The sequence below is a fragment of the Bubalus bubalis genome, chromosome 10, assembly GCF_019923935.1.
Source record: "Bubalus bubalis isolate 160015118507 breed Murrah chromosome 10, NDDB_SH_1, whole genome shotgun sequence".
Classification (NCBI taxonomy): domain Eukaryota; kingdom Metazoa; phylum Chordata; class Mammalia; order Artiodactyla; family Bovidae; genus Bubalus; species Bubalus bubalis.
The window spans coordinates 80,905,605-80,927,211 of NC_059166.1; the positions used below are offsets into that span (position 1 = coordinate 80,905,605).

Below are 21,607 nucleotides of genomic sequence, written 5' to 3' on the forward strand. Positions count from 1 at the left end.
GCCAAATCATGTCTAAACTAACTTTCCCTTTTCTCCTTTCATGCTATAGCTCCTTGTTTCCTTCTTCTTTTTTTTTTTTCCTATGAGCAATGCAGAATTCCTGACTTCAAGAGTTTATAATCTAATAGGACAAACATATAAGAAAGTGAAAAATTATATGACAGTATGATAAGTATTATGTTACAGAAAAGCAGCAAGGGCCTGTGGGATTAGAGACATTCCAGCTCAGCCCAAATGTTGGTCAGGAAATATTTCCAAGAGGAGGTAACACTTGCATGGTCTGTGATAAGCAATTAGGAGCTGGCCTAGTTGGGAAGAGGAGCTGGGGGCATTGGAGGGAGGCCTAAATGAATCCTTTAAAGATGATCCAGAGTTGGAAACGAGATCGTCCTCAAGCTGAACTAGTTGAGCAAATGCCAAGAGGAAAGGATGGGACCAAAAATGGGAGATAAAGCTAACTGATCAGATATTCTGCAGAAGCTGAAGCAAATTGAACCTTGAAAATGAGTCCAAGGATGGGAACAAAGCTGGGTCCCAAGACCTTCACTGGGCATGAGAGTGAGAAAGCAAACTGTTTCTAGCCTGAAGAGTGCCAGCATTTAAGGGCTAAATAAGCAGAAATAGGAGATGGTGAAGGAGACCAGGAAGTGGTCCGAGAGTGACAGCGTGAGAGCAAACCGCGCTTGAAGACAGAGATACTGGGGCTTTATTCATGGATGAATAGTGAATAATGGGAGGAGGTTTCTAGGTGGAGAGCTTACAGCTGAAAGTCTCTATTTTGTCTTCTGAGTGAAAAATGATGTCTGAGTCTGATGAGAGTGTAGAGTGGTGGGGATAGGGGATGGGGAACAACGAAGTAGCTCTTGTGGTCAATCTCAGAGAAATCAGTAGGAGGTCCTTGCGGGTGTCATGCTGAATTGTGAGGACCTGGCTGACGATGGGAAGGCTGTGAGGTTTTAGTGGATCTAACACACTTGGTTGAGCTCCTGTCTCAAACAGCACTCTGCGGCAGGGCTTGAGGGAAAAAGGAGGCAGATGGATTGATTTAGATTTGGTGGTTTTCTGCAAGGGTGTGATGGAAAGAGCAAAAAGGCTAGGGAGTTAAGAATGGTTGGCAGAACAGATAAAATCTAGCTGAGTAAAGAAGGACTTTCAATCAGCGTAGACAGCTAATTTAGAGGGAAAAAATAAAAGCAGGGACCAAAAGACAAAAGATATTAATGAAGTCAAGGGTAGTTATTACCAGAAGAGGAGATATTTGGAGAAGTATGACATGGATTATTAGATCTTCATATCACAGGCTCTGCTGTCATTTCAGATAGATTCAAAGAACTAGACCTGGCTTCCCTGGTGACTCAGTAGTAAAGAGTCTGCCTGCCAGTTCAGGAGACACAGGCTCGATCCCTGGTCCGGAAGGATTCCACATGCCGTGGAGCAGCTTGTCCCATGCATCACAAATACTGAACCTGTGCTCTAGAGCCCAAGAACCACAACTGCGAACTCAGGTGCTGCAGCTACTAAAGCCCGTGTGCCCGAGAGCCCAGATTCTGCAACAAGAGAAGCTGCCACAGTGAGAAGCCCACACACTGCAAGTAGAGAGTAGTCTCCATTTGCTGCAACTGGTGAAAAGCCCACACAGCAACAAAGACTCAGTACAGCCAAAAATAAATAAATAAAGAGTAAAATTTTTAAATAATAATAAATAAACTGAAAAAAAAAAAAGAGCTGGACCAAACCAAAAAGAAAAAAATTAAAATACAGGAACATGATTGATGAGGGAAGACTTTGTATACTTAAATGTATGAAATCTGACAGAAAAATCAACTTGTTTTATTATAAATACATGAAAAACAATGACAAAAGTGAAAGATAAGAAATTAAGACACTAATTTCTGCAATTATGATAAGCAAAGGGATAAAACAGCTTCCCTGGTGGCTCAGATGGTAAAGAATCTGCCTGCAACTCAGGAGACCTGGTTTCAATCCCTGGGTTGGGAAGATCCCCTTGAGGAAGGCATGGCAACCCACTCCAGGATTCTTGCCTGGAGAATCCCATGGACAGGGGAGCCTGGTGGGCTACAGTCCATGGAGTGACAAAGAGCTGGACACGACTGAAGTGACTGAGCATGCACACATGCACACAAAGGAATAAAAATCCTTCATCTGTAAAGATGGGATCTAGGTTGGTATTTCCCCAGCAGCTGTGGATAATTGTAGCTTCTTTTTGCACATCCATCACCAGTTTTTTCTGCTCCTCAACAGTTAGAGGAGCAGTCAGGCTGTATCCTCTCTCTGCTTCATGCTCCTCCTGTCTCTGATTAAAAGGCCTGGAGGGCCCAGCAAAGGGTTTTGGAGCCTGGGCGGGGTGGAGGGCAGCCTGGCTCAGGTGTGAGCCAAGCAGGTGGAAGGGAGGATCTGGTAAGAGAATGGTCCAGCACTGGGTGTCAGAGCCCCAGGGGGGCCATCTGTGGGGGAGGGCTGCCCACTTCAGAGACTGGAGCCTTGGTGAAGGAAACGGGGCATGTACGCAGGGAGGGGACAGGATTGATTTCATACAAGAAGGCTGATCAAGTAAGGAAATGTATGACGCATTATGGGAGTGCGTTTTCTTATTCTAGGAGAAGATTGTCACAAATGGGAAAACCAGGGGGGAGAACACGAGGATGAATCCTGTGGTGGTGTTGGAATTGCAGGTATTAGTGTGAATTTATGGTTTGCCATGTATAGACAGATGAATGTATAGTTATAGAAATATATATACGTGTGTGTATGTATCTGTATGTGTGCATGCTTGTGTGCTAGGTTGCTTTAGTCATGGCTGACTCTTTGTGACCCTATGGACTGTAGCCCGCCATTCTTGTCCATGGGATTCTCCAGGCAAGAACACTGGAGTGGGTTGTCATACCCTCTTCCAGGAGATCTTCCCCAAGCAGGGATGGAACCTGTGTCTCTTACATATCCTGCACTGGAGGCAGGTTCTTTACCATTAGTGTCACCTGGGAAGGATGTAAGAAGTATGTATGTACACACATATATTCTCTAATTCTGTCTATTGAGTTGGCTTGGCCAGTAGCGACAGCCCAGTAACAAGGAGTACACTCAGCACTCAGATCTAAATGCTGTTCTCTGCCAGAAAAGGAATCAGAACTCCTTAGAAAAATTGCTGTTTCCAGGGCTGGGCCAGGATAAGCAAATGATGAGCTTGGAACATCCTGTCCCACAAAATAAGGAAGTGCTCAAAGGATGATGGGGATGTATCGAAAGGACATAGAAACCAGCTTGAAGAGGTTCCCACTGGCCAATTCTGGACCATTTTAAGCATTAAATAAATAATATGTGCAACAGATTAGAACCTATTTAATGAAATGATAAACACAAGTCCACAGTAATATGAATAAATTTAAAGTTGAATGGAGGAACAGGGTTTTTTCAGTTTTGAAGAATCTTCCCATAAAATAATTGTTCATTACAAAGAGAAAAAAGATCACATTAATCAAATGATCAAAAGGAACATTGTCAATAATGGGACAAAGCAGGAATGGTGCCACCTGAAAGGATGCAAGGAGAAGCAGCTAGAATCACTTGTGGGGTATTCTTGACCAAGATGGATAGTCTGAATGGGATCATGAAGAAACACCAGTCAAACCTATGTCGTAGAACAGTTTACAAAAACACCTGTAACTTCAAAAGCATTAAGGTCATGGGAAGTGAAGGAAAGACTGAGGAAATGTTTCAGACTGAAGAGGACCAAGGAACATGACAACTAAAATACAGTGGACTCTTTTGTTATGAAGGAGGTATAGTGAAATGTGAATGATGTCTGAAGATTTCATGATAGCAGTGTATCCATTTTCTGATTGTAATTATAATTATGTAGCAGAATATTTTGGAGAAGGAAATGACAACCCACTCCAGTATGCTTGCCTGGAGAATCCTGTGGACAGAGGAGCCTGGTGGACTGCTGTCTATGGGGTCTCACAGAGTAGGACGCGACTGAAGCGACTTAACATGCATGCATGCATGCATTGGAGAAGGAACTGGCAACCTACTCCAGTGTTCTTGCCTGGAGAATCCCAGGGAAGGAGGAGCTTGGTGGGCTGCCGTCCATGGGGTCACACAGAGCTGGACACAACTGAAGCGACTTAGCAGCAGCAGCAGCAGAATATTTTTGTTTGTAATGCACTCAATTATTTGGTTATGATGAGGGATCATGTTGGCTACTTAGCTTGCAAATACTTCAGGAAAAAATTTTTGTCATATATTTAGAAGACTTCTTTTAAGCATTTTCTGAAGTAGAGAATAATATTAAAATAGTTTTCATCTGCTAATCCCAAACTCCCAATCTTTCCCTCCCCCAACCCATCCCTCTTGACAACCGCAAGTCTGTTCTCTCTGTCTGTGACTCGGTTTCTGTTTGGGTCATATTTTAGGTTCCACATGTACATGATATCGTATAGTACTTGTCTTTCTCTCTCTGACTTACTTTTGTTTAGTATGATAATCTCTGGGTCCATCCATTGGATGGTACAAATGGCATTATTTCATTCTTTTTTAAGGCTGAGTAATATTTCACTGTGTATGTGTGTATTGTGTGTGTATGCTCAGTTGTGTTTGACTTTTTGCAACCCCTTGGACTATAGCCCACCAGGCTCCTCTGTCGATGGGATTTTCCAGGCAAGAATACGGGAGTGGATTGCCATTTCCTCCTCTAGGGGATCTTCCCAATCCAGGGACTGAACCCATGTCTTTCGTGTCTCCTGCATTGGCAGATGGATTTTTACCACTATACTACCTGGGAAGTCCATGTGTGTGTGTGTGTGTGTGTGTGTGTGTGTATGGACATTTAGGTTTTTTCCATATCTTGGCTATTGTGACTAGTGCTGTTGCTGTTGTATCTTTTCAAATTATAGTTTTGTTTTGATATATGCCCAGGAGTTGAATTGCTGGACCATGTGATATTTTTATTTTTAGCTTTCTGAGGAACCACTATACTGTTTTCCATAGTGACTGCACCAATTTATATTCCCATCAACAGTATAGGAGGGTTCCCTTTTCTCCATGCCCTCTCCCACATTTGTTATTTGTAGACTTTTTTTTTTTAATTTTATTTTATTTTTAAACTTTACATAACTGTATTAGTTTTGCCAAATATCAAATGAATCCACCACAGGTATACATGTGTTCCCCATCCTGAACCCTCCTCCCTCCTCTCTCCCCATTCCATCCCTCTGGGTCATCCCAGTGCACCAGCAGACTTTATAATGATGGCCATTCTGACCTGTGTGAGTTGGTACCTCATTGTAGTTTTAATTTGTATTTCTCTAATAATTAATGATGATGAGCATCTTTTCATGTGCCTATATTTTCTTGTTCCAAGCTTTCTTAACATTGTCCTCCCTTGACTTCCTATGGCTTCAGAAACACTGGTTGTTTTAGATTTTTTTCGCAAGGCCTATTCTTAGTCATCCTAATCTTCTAGGAGAGAGATAATTTGTAATATTTCTTCTTTGACCTTCTCTTCTTTCTCTTTTATTCCTTTCAACTCCAGGCATAGGATTCTTAACTCTGCATCTTTATCCTAGGTCTCTCTGGATGCATCTTTATCCTAGGTCTCTCTGGATAGGAAACTTCATTTTACCTGAATTAGCTGGTAAAGAATCTGCTTGCAATGCAGGAGACCCTGGTTCAATTCCTGGGTCAGGAAGATCCCCTGGAGAAGGGATAGGCTACCCACTCCAGTATAATGGGGCTTCCCTGGTGACTCAGATGATAAAGAATCTGCCTGCAATGTGGGAGACCTGGGTTCAATCCCTGGGTTGGGAAGATCCCCTGGAGAAAGGCATGGCAACCTCCTCCAGTATTCTTGCCTGGAGAATCCCCATGGACAGAGCAGCCTGACTGGCTTCAGTTCATAGGGTTGCAGAAAGTTGGGCATGACTAAGCACAGCACAACACAGCTTTTGTGGGCACATTTTTTTTCTCATTAGCCTAGACCCGCTGGAGTAACTCAGCTTTCAGTTAGCTACTGGGGCTCACTAATGCAAATTCAAATTTTGTGAAAATTACAGAGTCTAAATTTCTTCAGCTTCTATAGGAGAGCATTATTACTGAAAACTGTAGAATGATTGCTTCCTCCTCTGGGTCAGGAGCAGTCATGAATTCATTGCCATAAGAAAATATATAAGTCTGGTTACCACAGAAAGTTGCATGTTAGAAAATGAACTCTATTTTGATATGAAATTAATTTCATTAGAGATGTTATGTGAGACAACATCAAGTAAGAATCTTATCTGACAGATCTGTTTTAGAGTGGAATATATACAATATCAGAGGTTATGAGAAAAGTTTGAAGTGTGTGTCTGAGAAAATGATCCACATTTTTAAATTGTCTCAGTTCTAACATGAATTAGACACAATAGTATGAATATTTTAATTGGCATGGTTAATATGCTTTGAATCAAGATTAAGTATTTTAAACAAATTGATGAATTAATAACCTACGAACTTGGACCAAGAAAATATGTTTACTGTAATCCCATTCATTTAAAAATATCATTGATAGATAATTTTCTTGTCTGAACTTTTAATTTTATGAATGTATATATTTATGTATGTTGAGATTAATGTTTCATGTCCAGTTTTTATACCAGGAAGCATGAGTCTTTGCTGACATACTTTTGGATCTCTTATTAAATTTCTCATCAAGGAGACATTCCAGAAGTTTTACAAATTATTCTATCAAAATGCTAGACTTTGGTGGGACATTACAGATTCTTCATTTTTTGAGCTTTCTCCAAAAGTAAGCACTTTTGCATAAATGAATCTGCTAAGTGCAAGAGATTACAAGTGTCCAGATGGCTCTCACTGAAGTTGTGCTCATACGTTTGTACAATAAACTTGGACATTTAACTGATGCAAATTTTAATATATTCGTTGTCCTTCTCGTTTAAAACAAAGATGCTGTTTCCTGAGATCAGTGTTACTTGGAAAACCTTGGCTATCTAACAAGTTCCCAAGAAACATTATTTAATGTACATTGCCAAGAACATCTTAGATAATTCAACAGCATTGCCTTCTTTAAAAAGTCCAAATATATTTCCTATAAATGTGACATTTATTGAGACCTTGTTGGTTGCATATTTGGATATGACAGGGTTCCAAAAGAAATACATAATTTATAATGAGCATATAATCATTCTGGAGAAGGAAATAACTTCATATGAAACAGCAAAAAATAAACAGGAAAGGATGCAATTTAGTGCCAACTTAGTAAATTAATATTTTTGTTGAATCAGACGGTCGTCAGTCATTTGCCTGTGGTACTTACTATCATAATATAATTTTGGATTACTTAAGTCAGTATAAGTCTGGGTTTGCTTCATGTTTTCTGAACTTAGAAACTTTTTTTTAATTTGGAAGGTTTATTTTTTTCAGCACTTTGAAGTCAGCACATATTGTTGGACACGTACTATGTGCCAACACACTTATAGACATTGGGCTTATAAATATGAGCAAAACAGAGTCTCTGTACTTAAGGAACTTACTGCTTTGTGTGTATATGTGTCCTGGAGGGTAGGGGGGCATGGGCAGTGGTGGGGAGGAGACAGATGGCCAACATATAAGAAAATAGGTAAGGGAATTTCAGAAACAAAAGTATTATGACAATGGTAAAAATATTCGAGTGGAGGTGCTTGGACTGCTGTTGTCGGAAGTCTTGTCTGAGGAACTCAAATTTGAGTTGAGGCCTGAGTGATGAGAGGGCTTAGGCACCTAGTTAGATTTACAGTTTGAAGCCCCAGGGAGTGGTCTCAGTGGAGGACAGACATCTGAAAATCTTCACTGTGGACGCGACACTGAAAGCCAGGCCAGTCACAGTTGGGATATAGGGTGAGAGTTGAGAGCTGATCTTTGTCTTTATCATATGTCTGTCAGCAGTGTCTTTGGGAAGAGCTATTTTTGTGGAGACGTGAGGAGGAAAAGCCTAATTAACAGTGAAAAGAGACTGGGAGGTAAGGATATGAAGGCGTTAAGAATATACACGTCTCTGTAGGGTTTTGCTCTGAAGGAGACAGAGTAGAATGACGGTGGCCTTAAACAGTGGTTAAGATTGTGTGTGTGTTGTGTGTGCTTCTCTGCATTTGAGTCGGATTTAACGATACTACAGCAAAACTTATAAGTTATTGTTGCCAAAATCTTGACCCCCCCCCCCCCCCACCGTCCACCGGTGCTGAATGAAAATGCTGAAACAGAGTTTGGAGGAAATAGAAAAATGGCTTTATCTTTTCTTGGCAAAGTGGAATGCACAGCAGACTAGCACCTCAAGTACTGTGCTCCCCATTCCTGGGAATAGAGAGAGGTTATATCCCGGGGCTTGTAGTCTGTGGGTAGGTGATAAGGCTCAAAGCAATGAAGATCTTGTATTTTGTTTTTCCTTTTGCGAAGTTTCAAAATGGCCACAGCTGAGATCATGCAGCTCAGCAACTGGGTCTGGTGTCCCTGAAGTTATCAGCCAGTGACCTTCTTTCTGAAATGCTATCAGAATGGTACAACAGAGTGAAAGGGGAGAAGAATGCCAGGTGCAGAGTGTAATCTATATGGAGTCAGAGAGTAATTATTAATAGCTTTGTGAAGGACAAGTCTAGCTACAAGTGTTTGTTAGTAGTAACAGCTAAAGTATAACCAAGATTGTTTAACTCTTGCAGGCCTGTTTGACTGGTATGTGCCAAAGACTGTTCACTCATTTATGTTTTTGTGGCAATATTAAGACATCTGCACATTTTTTACTTTAATTTTTAAAGTTCCTTGTTAAGCTTTCATAGGAATTGGGAAGCCATAGGAGAGCACCGTTAAAGACTGAGAGTTAAAACTGAGCGTGAAGAATAGAGTTACAAACAACGGAGACCACAAAGCAAAGAATCAAGTGAAACTGAGCTCTGGCAGCAGGAGTTTGCAGCAAAGGGTTTATTGCAGGAAGCCAAACAAAGGAGGGGGGGATAGGCTTGGTCTTTCAGTTGGGTGTTTTTAAAGGGGAAGAACAGAGGCTGGGGTCAGTCATCATCTTACATTTAACTACATTCCTTAATCATGGTTTCAAGTGTCAGGATGCTTCTGGTTTGGATTCTCTGGCCAGGTGGTCCGTGGCTTGGGGGTCTGTTAGCTCATCATGCCTTAGAGAAACAATCCAAGGTTGTGTGTTAATAATGTTTATCTATAATAGCAATGATGTTATTTTTAATACATCAGCGATGATATCAACAACAGCAATTTTAGTGCCTTAACAATGGTAACAACAGTAATTTTAGCATCTGACTCGAATTGATTAAGGATTGAGGGGACAAGAAAGAATAAAGTTTTGGATAGAGGGATTAATCATAAACTCGGTTTGGGGGGGACTCAGTATCAGGGTTTCACAGGTAATTTTCACATTAAAGGACTGCTCAGCATGTGTTTGTCACTTCAGCCCACTCCTATAGGTGGTCCTGTCTTCACACTGTGAATATGTAATAATGGAATAAGCAGTGAAAATGCCTGTGTACATGTGCTTCATGCTGTTTTTCAAAGTGCTTTTACATGTATTATCTTATTTAATGAAGACTATAATCTATGGGAGAAATGATAATGCTATTTAAACTATGTATAAAAATTGGGAATGTTAAATTAAAAATACTTAAGAATATGTGTTATAAGGATTAACCTGCCTTTATTGTAGATGTCAATATATTATTTAATATGATAACTAACAATATTACAAGTAATAACCTTACTTATAAGATTCCTGTCCCTTATTTGTTTAAGGAAATAATTTTGGTAAACATTATTGATGAAGATGGAAATACGTTTAATGGCTTTGATAAAAATTATAGGTAAAACTGGAGATATAGAAAATGGATTTAAAAATTTTTAAATGTTCCTGAGAGTTTGACAAGTCTGAAGTAAATTAAAATTACTCTTTTTTTCTTTCCTGTCAGAGGTCTCTTTATTAGTATCCATGATCGAGGACATATTTCTTCCGTTCTTAATGCATGGCCAGAAGATGTCATCAAGGTAAGTTAGTTACCACTTTTTTTCCATTGTGGCACATTTGTTCTTTTTCCTGTCCCATAACATACTGACCCTTTTCACAATACTAGGTGGCGGTAGCATTCTCTAGCTTTTCAATTTATATCCGATTGATTTTTGCATAGTGGATTAGTTTTATCCTGATACCATTTAGATTCTAAGTTTCCCCTTTATTTCTGTCAAGTTTTTTTTTTTAGTATTTCTTTATTTATTGTGACAATAAGTGTTGAAAAAATGTTGAAGTAGTATCTGAATTTCTTTAAGCAAACTCCTATTTCTTCTGTAATTATTCATCTACTTAGAAGAATCAATGTGGGCAGAAAAACATCTGTTAATTCATTTCCTTTAGCATGGTAACCTCAAGTATCTTATGGGACTTCCTCTGGGAGGGAGGAAGCTAATGAAAACAGAATAATGTTGTATCTGACATTTGGTAGCTTTCTGAGTGAGACACTTTACCTAGATTAACTCATGTATTTAGTATCATGGTAATTCCATGAGGAAAGGAAGGTGCAGGTGGATTACACAGTAGTATGTGGTGGTGGTGGGACCTGAATGCCGGTGTCTCAAGTTGCCTCCTCCAAAACAGCCTAACATATTGACCCTTTGTAATGAGATGTGGAAGATTTGACAAAGATCAGCTTTATGGAGTATGCAGAAATAATTTTCACCCTTCTCTTCAATGTATTTACTTTTAAGGCAGTTCTTTAAGAGCTGCATAAGATTGCGGGGAGAAATATCAATAACCTCAGATATGCAGATGACACCACCCTTATGGCAGAAAGTGAAGAGGAACTCAAAAGCCTCTTGATGAAAGTGAAAGAGGAGAGTGAAAAAGTTGGCTTAAAGCTCAACATTCAGAAAACGAAGATCATGGCATCTGGTCCCATCACTTCATGGGAAATAGATGGGGAAACAGTGGAACAGTGTCAGACTTTTTCTGGGCTCCAAAATCACTGTAGATGGTGATTGCAGCCATGAAATTAAAAGACGCTTACTCCTTGGAAGGAAAGTTATGACCAACCTAGATAGCATATTCAAAAGTAGAGACATTACTTTGCCAACAAAGGTCCGTCTAGTCAAGGCTATGGTTTTTCCAGTGGTCATGTATGGATGTGAGAGTTGGACTGTGAAGAAAGCTGAGTGCCGAAGAGTTGATGCTTTTGAACTGTGGTGTTGGAGAAGACTCTTGAGAGTCCCTTGGACTGCAAGGAGATCCAACCAGTCCATTCTAAAGGAGATCAGTCCTTGGTGTTCTTTGGAAGGAATGATGCTAAAGCTGAAACTCCAGTACTGTGGCCACCTCATGTGAAGAGTTGACTCATTGGAAAAGACTCGGATGCTGGGAGGGATTGGATTGGGGTCAGGAGGAGAAGGGGACGACAGAGGATGAGATGGCTGGATGGCATCACCAACTCAATGGACGTGAGTTTGAGTGAACTCTGGAGTTAGTGATGGACAGGGAGGCCTGGCGTGCTGCACTTCATGGGGTTGCAAAGAGTCGGACACGACTGAGCGACTGAACTGAGCTGAACTGCATATAGGTGAATAGAAAACTAAATGAAAAGATAACAAAAATTTTTGTATACGCATTTTGTGTGGTAGAAAAAGCAAACACTCAGGTCTTGTTTCTTCGACATTAACCAGATAAATCACCTGAGGCAAATTATTTCAGTTCTCTGATGTTCAGAGGGATTAAAGAGGGATAGAAAATAAGAGGGATAGACTGAATATACTCCAAATCCCCCCTTACTTCTAAAATGCTCTGATTCTGTACATTAGTCCTTATGATAATAATAGTATTAATACCTACAGTTTTTTTGAGAATTTGTAATGTATTGGGTACTGTGATAAGTTCTTGTATATCATGATTTCATTGTATTGAATCATCAGTTCAGTTCAGTCTCTTGGTCGTGTCTGACTCTTTGCAACCCCATGGACTGCAGCATGCCAGGCCTCCCTGTCCATCACCAACCCCCAGAGTTTACTCAAACCCATGTCCATTGTGTCGGTGATGCCATCCAACCATCTCATCCTCTGTCACCCCCTTCTTCTCCCACCTTGAATCTTTCCTAACATTAGGGGCTTTTCAAATGAGTCAGTTCTTCATCAGGTGGCCAAAGTATTGGAGTTTCAGCTTTAACATCAGTCCTTTCAGTGAACACCCAGGACTGATCTCCTTTAGAATGGACTGGTTGGATCTCCTTGCAGTCCAAGGGACTCTCAAGAGTCTTCTCCAACACCACAGTTCAAAAGCATCAATTCTTCAGTGCTCAGCTTTCTTTACAGTCCAACTCTCAACATCCATACATGACTCCTGGAAAAACCATAGCCTTGACTAGACGGACCTTTGTTGGCAAAGTAGTGTCTCTGCTTTTTAATATGCTGTCTAGGTTGGTTATAACTTTCCTTCCAAGGAGTAAGCGTCTTAATTTCATGGCCTTCCATCACCAGTCACATCCACAACTGGGTGTTGTTTTTGCTTTGGCTCCATCTCTTCTTTGTTTCTGGAGTTATTTCTCCACTGATCTCCAGTAGCATATTGGGCACCTACCGACCTGGGGAGTTCATCTTTCAGTGTCCTATATTTTTGCCTTTCATACTGTTCATGGGTTTCTCAAGTAAGAATACTGAAGTGGTTTGCCATTCCCGTCTTCAGTATTGAATCATAGATTTATTCAATTGACTAATGCTTGTTGATCGTTTTCTGTGTGCCAAGTGCTGTGCTAGGTATTGGTGTACGGGGGCGAGCAAAACACAATTGGTTCCTAATTTCATGCATATACTCTGAGAAGTACCTTTTTTTTTAATCCCCATTTTTATCTATAAGAAACAGAAGCTTTAATTCATCAGTTTATCCAAAGTCAATAACTGACATTTTATTCTAGGCTCAATGGATATGACGAGTGTAGTAGTTTGTAGAAAATCTAATAAATTCTGTCTCACAAAATTGGTTTTGCTTAAATTTATATAATGGCCACGAATTACAGAATAAAGATGATAGATCCATTAATTTCAATAAAGACAACAAATTACTTAGAATTAAAATCTCCACATGATTAAAATGCATGCTTTTTAGATATAAAAATAAACTAAAATTAGAAGTAAACTAAAATAAACTTAGATTAGAAATAAACTAAAATAAAAAATAATTGTCTAGTACTACTCTACTGTCAGTTAAGAGTAGCAATAGACCGTGCTTGGTAGGACAGTATCCGGTGTAATAAGAGTTGAAGAGGATGAATCAGCATTGTTGTGAAATTAGAAGGATACATAAACTAAAGATCAGAGCACTGGGGACTCCTCAGTAATTATGTGCTATTTAATCATGGGCTGTCCTCTAATGGTACTCAAAATGGATGTGATTAGTTTCCAAGCTGTCGTAAGTGTCACTTCATTTCCCAGTGTGAGCTTTTTATTTATGTGTACTCTGCCCATGTACTCCTCCTGATTGAAGACTTGAGTTCTTTGAGTTGTTTGAATCATTCTGAAGGAGATCAGCCTTGGGATTTTTTTGGAAGGAATGATGCTAAAGCTGAAACTCCAGTACTTTGGCCACCTCATGCAAAGAGTTGACTCATTGGAAAAGACTCTGATGCTGGGAGGGATTGGGGGCAGGAGGAGAAGGGGACGACAGAGGATGAGATGGCTGGATGGCATCACTGACTCGATGGACGTGAGTCTGAGTGAACTCCAGGAGTTGGTGATGGACAGGGAGGCCTGGCGTGCTGCGATTCATGGGCTTGCAAAGAGTCGGACAGGACTGAGCGACTGATCTGATCTGATCTGTCTTTTTATTTTTAAACAATCAAATTAATCATCTGTATATATTTTAAAACTACATTTAAAATACATGTTTCCAATTTATTCTCCCCACTCTTCTACACTTAATGATTATACAAAATCATTTCCATCATTTATGCTCATATAAAATCATGTCCACCATTTATGTTTTCTGACAGCTTAGTATTTCATTGCATAAATATTTAACTTCAGAAATAGAGAGTAGGAACTATGGCCCAGGATTTGCAAACATCTATTAATATATTTTTCTTTTTATTCAAGGCTATTGTGGTGACTGATGGAGAACGTATTCTTGGCTTGGGAGACCTTGGCTGTAATGGGATGGGCATCCCAGTGGGTAAACTGGCTCTGTATACAGCTTGTGGAGGGATGAACCCTCAACAGTGTTTGCCTGTCATGCTGGATGTGGGAACAGAAAATGAGGTAAACACTTTAAGTCTGTAACAACTATATACCTTAAAAAGTAGTACCATTCCTGCATTTTGAGATTATTTTAGGAACCTCATGAAATTCATTTTTTTTCTCTTTGATTCTTTCTCTCTCCTCAAACCCATCCCTCAACTCTTATAAGAAAAATTACTCATTCTCTTTTCCGTTTCTTTTCTTCTTTTCTATAATATGAATAATCTTTTACCAGCTTCTTTAGTGTTTTATTATCCTTTAGTAAGCACTCAGCCCATTATTCTGTAGAGTGTATGATTTACTTTAGGGTATCATTGTTACTTTTAAAAAATTACTGTTTTTTATACTAGACAGAAATTTATTAAGTATAGTCAGTCTGATATCTTGTTCTAAAAGTCTGCAGTAGATTATTTGGAGTTTAGCATTTCTCTTTACTGCATTGATAGACTCTTAAAGTTATATATTAAAGTGAAGTCGCTTAGTCGTGTCCGACTCTTCCTGACCCCATGGACTCTAGCCTACCAGGCTCCTCCGTCTATGGGATTTTCCAGGCAAAAGTACTGGAGTGGTTACCGTCTGAGCCACGGTAAAGCATCTGCCTACTGCATTGATAGAATCTTAAAGTTATATATTAAAGTGAAGTCGCTCAATTGTATCCGACTCTTTCTGACCCCATGGACTCTAGCCTACCAGGCTCCTCCGTCTATGGGATTTTCCAGGCAAGAGTACTGGAGTGGTTACCATCTGAGTCACGGTAAAGCATCTCCTACAATGTGGGAGACCCGGGTTCAATCCCTGGGTCGGCAAGATCTCCTGGAGAAGGGAACGGCAACCCACTCCAGTATTCTTGCCGCCCCCCCCCAAAAGTTATATATTAAGTACTACATAATTTTGCTCATCTGTAATTGGTAATACTTGGATCAATTGTGGGTGATAGATGAGCTTGCCAGGTGGCATTAGTGGTAAAGAACCCACCTGCCAGTGCAGGAGTCATAAGAGACATGGGTCAACCCATAAGAGACAATCCCAGGGTCAGGAAGAGCCCCTGAACGAGGTTCATGGCAACCTACTCCAGTATTCTTCCCTGGAGAGTCCCATGGACAGAGGAGTCTAGCGGGCTATGGTCCATAGGGTCACAAAGAGTCAGACACGACTGAAATGACTGAGCACACACACATGGGTGATAGATACTAGAAATTAAAGGTAGAATTTTCTGAAATAGAGATGAAAAATAATGGTCAATTAAGATAGACTTTTAAAAAGTTGCATGTGAATATCAAACCTAGGCCTAGAATGTCATCATCAAATGAGATATTTATCATGTTAAGGTGTGTTTTCTCTGTATCCACTGTGTTGACAGTTTTTATCATTAATGGATGTTGAATTTTGTTAAAAAGGCTTTTTGTCATCTGTCGAGATGATTATATGATTTTTCTATTGTTTAATTGGTTAATGTGGTATCTCACATTGATGTGTTGCATCACATTAATTTGCTGATATTGAACCATACTTGCATTCTTGGGATAAATCCCACTTGATTATGGTGTTTGATTCTTTTGATGTATGGTTGAATTTGTTTTGCTAATATTTAGTTTAGGATTTTTGTTTCTATATTCATCAGTGACATTAGCTATTAATTTCCTCTCTTGTGTGGAACATCCTTCTCTTATTATTTATATCAAGGTGATAGTGGCCTTTAGAATAAGCTTGGAAGGATTCCTTTCTCTTCTACTTTTTGGAATAGTTTGAGATGGATAGGTGTTAACTCTTCTTTAAATGTCTTATAGAGTTTTCCCTGTGAAGCCTCATGGTTCTGTACTTTCATTTGTTGAGATTTATTATTATTATTATCACTGATTCAATTTCATTTCTTATAATAAGTATTTTTTCCTGATTCAGTTTTTGGGAGATGTAAATTTCTAAGAATTTATTCATTTCTAGTAGGTTGTCCATTTTATTGGCATATGATTGTTCATAGTAATCTTTTATGACCCTTTGTGTTTATGTGGTGTTTCTTTTTTAACTTTTCATCTTTTATTTCTGATTTTATATATTTGGGCCCTTTCTCTTTTTTCCTTGATAAATCTGACTATAGGTTTATTAATTTTGTTTATCTTTACAAAGGACCAGCTCTTAGTTTCATTGATGTTGTCTGTCTCTATTTCATTTATTTTTGCTCTGATCTTTATGATTTTTTTTTTCCTTCTTTGGGTTTTGTTTTGTCTTCTTTATGTAGTTCTTGAGGTGTAAGTTTAGATGGTTTTAGATTTTTCTTGTTTCCTGTGGTAGACATATATTGCTATCAACTATCTTAGAAATGCTTTTGCCGAGTACCTTAGGGTTTTGTTTTTATTTTTGTTTTAATTGATGTATAGTTGATTTACTATATATTATGTAAATTTCAAGTGTACAGCATACTAATTCACAATTTCAAAATCTTTAAAGGTTATATTCCATTTATAGTTATTATTATATAAAATATTGGTTATATTCCCTGTGATATACAATATATCCTTGTAACTTATTTTATACATAATAGTTTTGACCTCTTAATCTCCTATCCCTTTATTGTCCTTTACACCATCTCTCTCCTGTACTGATAATCACTAGTTTGTTCTCTGTACCTTTGTCTGTTTCTTTTTCATTATGTTCACTAGTTTATTTTGAGATTCCACATATAAATGATATCTTACAGTATTTGTCTTTCTTCGTCAAACTTATTTCACTTTCACTTTAGGATAATACCCTGCAGGTCCATCCATGTTGTTATAAAAAGCAAAAGGTCATTCTTTTTTATGGCTGAGTAGTATTCCATTGTGTGTATGTGTGTGTGTGTGTGTGTGTGCCACATCTTCTTTATCCATTCATTTCTTGTGGATAGCTTAGGTAGCTTCCATGGCACCCCACTATTCCATGTGGATAGCTTAGGTAGCTTTTTAGATAGCTTCCATGGCACTCCACTCCAGTACTCTTGCCTGGAAAATCCCATGGATGGAGGACCCTGGTAGGCTGCAGTCCATGGGCTCACTAGGAGTCGGACATGACTGAGCGACTTCACTTTCATGCATTGGAGAAGGAAATGGCAACCCACTCCAGGGTTCTTGCCTGGAGAATCCCAGGGACGGGGGAGCCTGGTTGGCTGTCGTCTATGGGGTCACACAGAGTCGGACACGACTCAAGTGACTTAACAGGTAGCTTCCAAACCTTGGCAATCATAAATAATGCTATGAACATTGAGGTGCATGTATCTTTTCAGCTAAGTGTTTTCGTTTTCTTTGGGTATATAAAGTGAAAGTGAAGTCGCTCAGTCATGTCTGACTCTTTGTGACCCCGTGGACTGTAGCCCACCAGGCTCCTCCATCCATGGGATTCTCCAGGCAAGAATACTGGAGTGGGTTGCCATTTCCTTCTCCAGGGGATCTTCCCAACCCAGGGATCAAACCCGGTCTCCCGGATGGCAGGCAGACGCTTTAACTGCTGAGCTACCAGGGAAGCCCTTCTTGGGTATATAACCAGAGTGTAATTGTGTGGCCATATGGTAGTTCTGTTTTTAGTATTTTGAGAAACCTTCATACTATTTTCCATAGGGGCTACACCAATTTACTTTCCCACCAGTGATGTATGAGGGTTCCCTTTTCTGCACATCCTGCCAACATTTGTAATTTGTGGTCTTTTTGATGATAGCCATTCTGAGAGGTGTGAGGTGATATCGCATTGTGGCTTTGATTTGCATTTCTCTGATGATTAGTGAGGTTAAATATCTTTTCATGTGTCTGTTGGCCATCTGTATGTCTTCTTTGGAAAAATGTCTATTCAATTCTGTCCATTTTTTAATCAGGTTATTTGTTTTTTAATATAAGCTGCCTCTATATTTTGAATATTAACCCCTTATTGATAACATTTGCAAATGTTTTCTCCCATTCAGCAGGTCATCTTTTTGCTTTGTTGACGCTTTTCTTTCCTGAGCAAAAGCTGAGTTTAATTAGATCTGATTTGTTTATCTTTGCTTTTGTTTCTTTTGCTTTTGGAGACATACTCAAAAGCATTGTTATGATTTATGTCAGAGTGTTCCAGCTATGTTTTCTTCTGGGAATTTTATAGTTTCTGGTCTTACATTTAGGTCTTGAATCCATTTTGATTTTATTTTGGTGTGCAATGTTAGAGAATGTTCTAATGTCATTCTTTTACATGTAGCTGTTCAGTTTTCCCAGCACCACTTATTGAATAGATTGTCTTTTTTCCATTTCATATTCTTGCCTCCTTGTCATAGATTAATTGAATATAAATGTGTGGGGTTTATTTCTGAGCTCTCTGTTCTATTCAGTTGATTTATGCATCTGTTTTTGTGCCAGTATCATGCTGTTTCGATTATTATAGTTTTTAATATAGTCTGAAAACAAAGGTCCGTCTAGTCAAGGCTATGGTTTTTCCACTGGTCATGTATGGATGTGAGAGTTGGACTGTGAAGAAATCTCAGCGCCAAAAAATTGATGCTTTTGAACTGTGGTGTTGGAGAAGACTCTTGAGAGTCCTTTGGACTGCAAGGAGGTCCAACCAGTCCATTCTGAAGGAGATCAGTCCTGGATGTTCTTTGGAAGGACTGATGCTAAAGCTGAAACTCCAATACTTTGGCCACCTGATGTGAAGAGCTGACTCATTGGAAAAGACCCTGATGCTGGGCGGGATTAGGGGCAGGGGAAGGGGATGACAGAGGATGAGATGGCTGGATGGCAACACCGACTCGATGGACATGAGTTTGGGTGAACTCCGGGAGTTGGTGATGGACAGGGAGGCCTGGCGTGCTGCGACTCATGGGGTCGCAAAGAGTCGGACACAACGGAGTGACTGAACTGAACTGAACTGAAGTTAGGGATCCTGATTCCTCTAGCTCTGTTCTTTCTCAAGATTGTTGTGGCTGTTGGAGTTCTTTTGTGTTTCCATAGAAAATTTTAAATTATTTGTTCTAGGTCTGTGAAAAATGTCCGTGGTATTTTGATAGGGATTGCACTGAATCTATTCAGTGCCTTGGGTAGAATAGGCACAGAATGTTGTCATTTTAACAACATTAATTTTTCTAATCCATGAACATATTGTATATTTCCATCAGTTTATGTCATCTACAATTTCTTTCATCAATGTCTTACAGCTTTCTGTCTTTTACCTCCTTAGACAGGTTTATTCCTAGGTGTTTTATTATTTTTGATGTGATGGTAAATGGGATTGTTTCCTTAATTTCTTTTTCTGATCTTTTGTTGTTAGTATATAAGAATCCAAGAGATTTCTCTGTGTTAATTTTGTGTCCTGCAACTTTGCTGAATTCTTTGGTGAGCTCTAGGAGTTTTCTGATAGCACTTTTAGAATTTGCTGGAGTTGGTGATGGACAGGGAGGCCTGGCGTGTTGCAATTCATGGGGTCGCAAAGAGTCGGACACAACTGAGTGACTGATCTGATTTGATCTGATGTATGTGCTAAGTTGCTCAGTGTGTCCAACTCTTTGTGACCCCATGAGCTGTAGCCCGCCAGGCTCCTCTGTCCATGGGATTCTTCAGGTAAGAATACTGGAATGGGTTGCCATTCCTTTCTCCAGGGGATCTTCCCAACCCAGGGATCGAACTTGTGCCTCTTACATCTCCTGCATTGGCAGTCAGGTTTTTTAGCACTGGAGCCACCTGGGAAATCTCATTGCTGTGCATATTATCATTTAATCTACAAACAGTGACAGTTCTATTTTCTTTCCAATTTGAATTCCTTTTATTTCTTGTATAATTGCCATGGCTAGGACTTGCAAAACTATGTTGAATAAAAGTGGTGAGCGTGGATATCCTTCTCTTGTTCCTGGTCTTAGAGGGAATGTTTTCTGCTTTTCACCATTGAGAATGATGTTGGCTATGAGTTTGTCACATATGGCCTTTATTATATTGGGGTAAGCTCCCTGTATGGCCACTTTCTGGAGAATTTTTATCATAAATGAGTATTCAATTCTGTCAAAAGCTTTTTCTGCATCTATTGACATTATTATATGGTTTTTATTCTGCAGTTTGGTAATGTGGTGTATCACACTGACTGATTTGCAGAAATTGAATCTTTGCATTACTGGGATAAATCCCACTTGATTATGGTGTATGATCCTTCTAATGTATTGTTGGATTCAGATTGCTAGTATTTTGTTGCGTTTTGAGTCTGTGTTCATCAATGATATTGGCCTGTAATTACTTTTTTTTTGTGATATCTTTGTCTGATTTTGGTGTCAAACTGAAGCTGGCCATGTAGGAGTTCGGAAGTGTTCCTTCCTCTGCAGTTTTTTTGGTATAGTTTGTAGAGAAATGGTATAAACCTTTTCTGAATGTTTGGTAGAATTTACTTTTGAAGCCATCTGGTCCTAGACTTTTGTTTGTTGGGAGTTTTTAAAATTATTCATTCAATTTCATTACTGGTATTAGGTCTGTTCACATTTTCTGTTTCCTCCAAATTCAGTCTTGGGATAGTGTACCTTTCTAGAAATTTATTCATTTCTTCTCAGTTGTCCATTTTATTTGTTTATTGTAGTCTGTTGTGATCTTTTGTATTTCTGTGGTGTCTCTTGTATCTTCTTTTGCATTTCTGACCTTACTGACTTGGGCCTTCTGGATTTTTTTTCTTGATGAGTCTGGCTAAAGGTTTATCAATTTTGTTTACCTTTTCAGAAGCCCAGCTCTTAATTTCATAGATCTTTTGTTAAAGTTTCCCTTTTATTTATTTCTGCTCTGACCTATATGGTTTCTTTCCTTCTACTAACTTTCGGATGTTTTGTCCTTTTTCTAGCTCCTTTGGGTATAAGGTTAGGTTGTTTGAGAGTTGTCTTAGTTCCTGAGGGAAGCTTGTATCAGTATAAACGTCTGTCTAAGGACTGCTTTTGCTGCATCCCATAGATTTTGGATCATTTTGTTTTTATTTTAATTTATTTCCAGGCATTTTTTGATGTCTTCTTTGATTTCTTCAGTGATCCATTAGTTGTTTAGTAGCATATATTTTAGCCTCCACGTGTTTGCTTTTTTTATTTTTTTTTTTTTGCATTTTTTTCTTATAGTTGATTTCTGGTCTCATAGCATTGTGGTTAGAAAATATGCTTGATATGATTTCAGTTTTCTTAAATTTACTGTGGCTTGTTTTGTGGTCTAACATGTGATCTGTCCTGAGAATGTTCCATGTACACTTGAAAAGAAATGTGCATTATGCTGGTTTTGGATGGAATGTTTCATAAATCTATTAAGTACATCTGGTCTAATGTGTTGTTTAAGGGCGATGTTTCCTTATTGCTTTTCTGTGTAGATGATCTGTCTGTTGGTGTAAGTGGGATGTTAAA

At 39.1% G+C, this 21,607-nt stretch overlaps 1 protein-coding gene across 1 annotated transcript in view; it reads left to right on the plus strand.

Moving 5' to 3' along the window:
• Nucleotides 1-21,607, plus strand: part of ME1 (malic enzyme 1) — a 221,658-nt gene that overhangs the window by 94,484 nt on the left and 105,567 nt on the right. Inside the window, exons 4-5 of the mRNA XM_025294822.3 lie at nucleotides 9,969-10,044; nucleotides 14,125-14,286. Of these exons, the coding sequence (XP_025150607.2) occupies nucleotides 9,969-10,044; nucleotides 14,125-14,286 (238 nt within the window). The remainder of the gene's footprint in view (nucleotides 1-9,968; nucleotides 10,045-14,124; nucleotides 14,287-21,607) is intronic.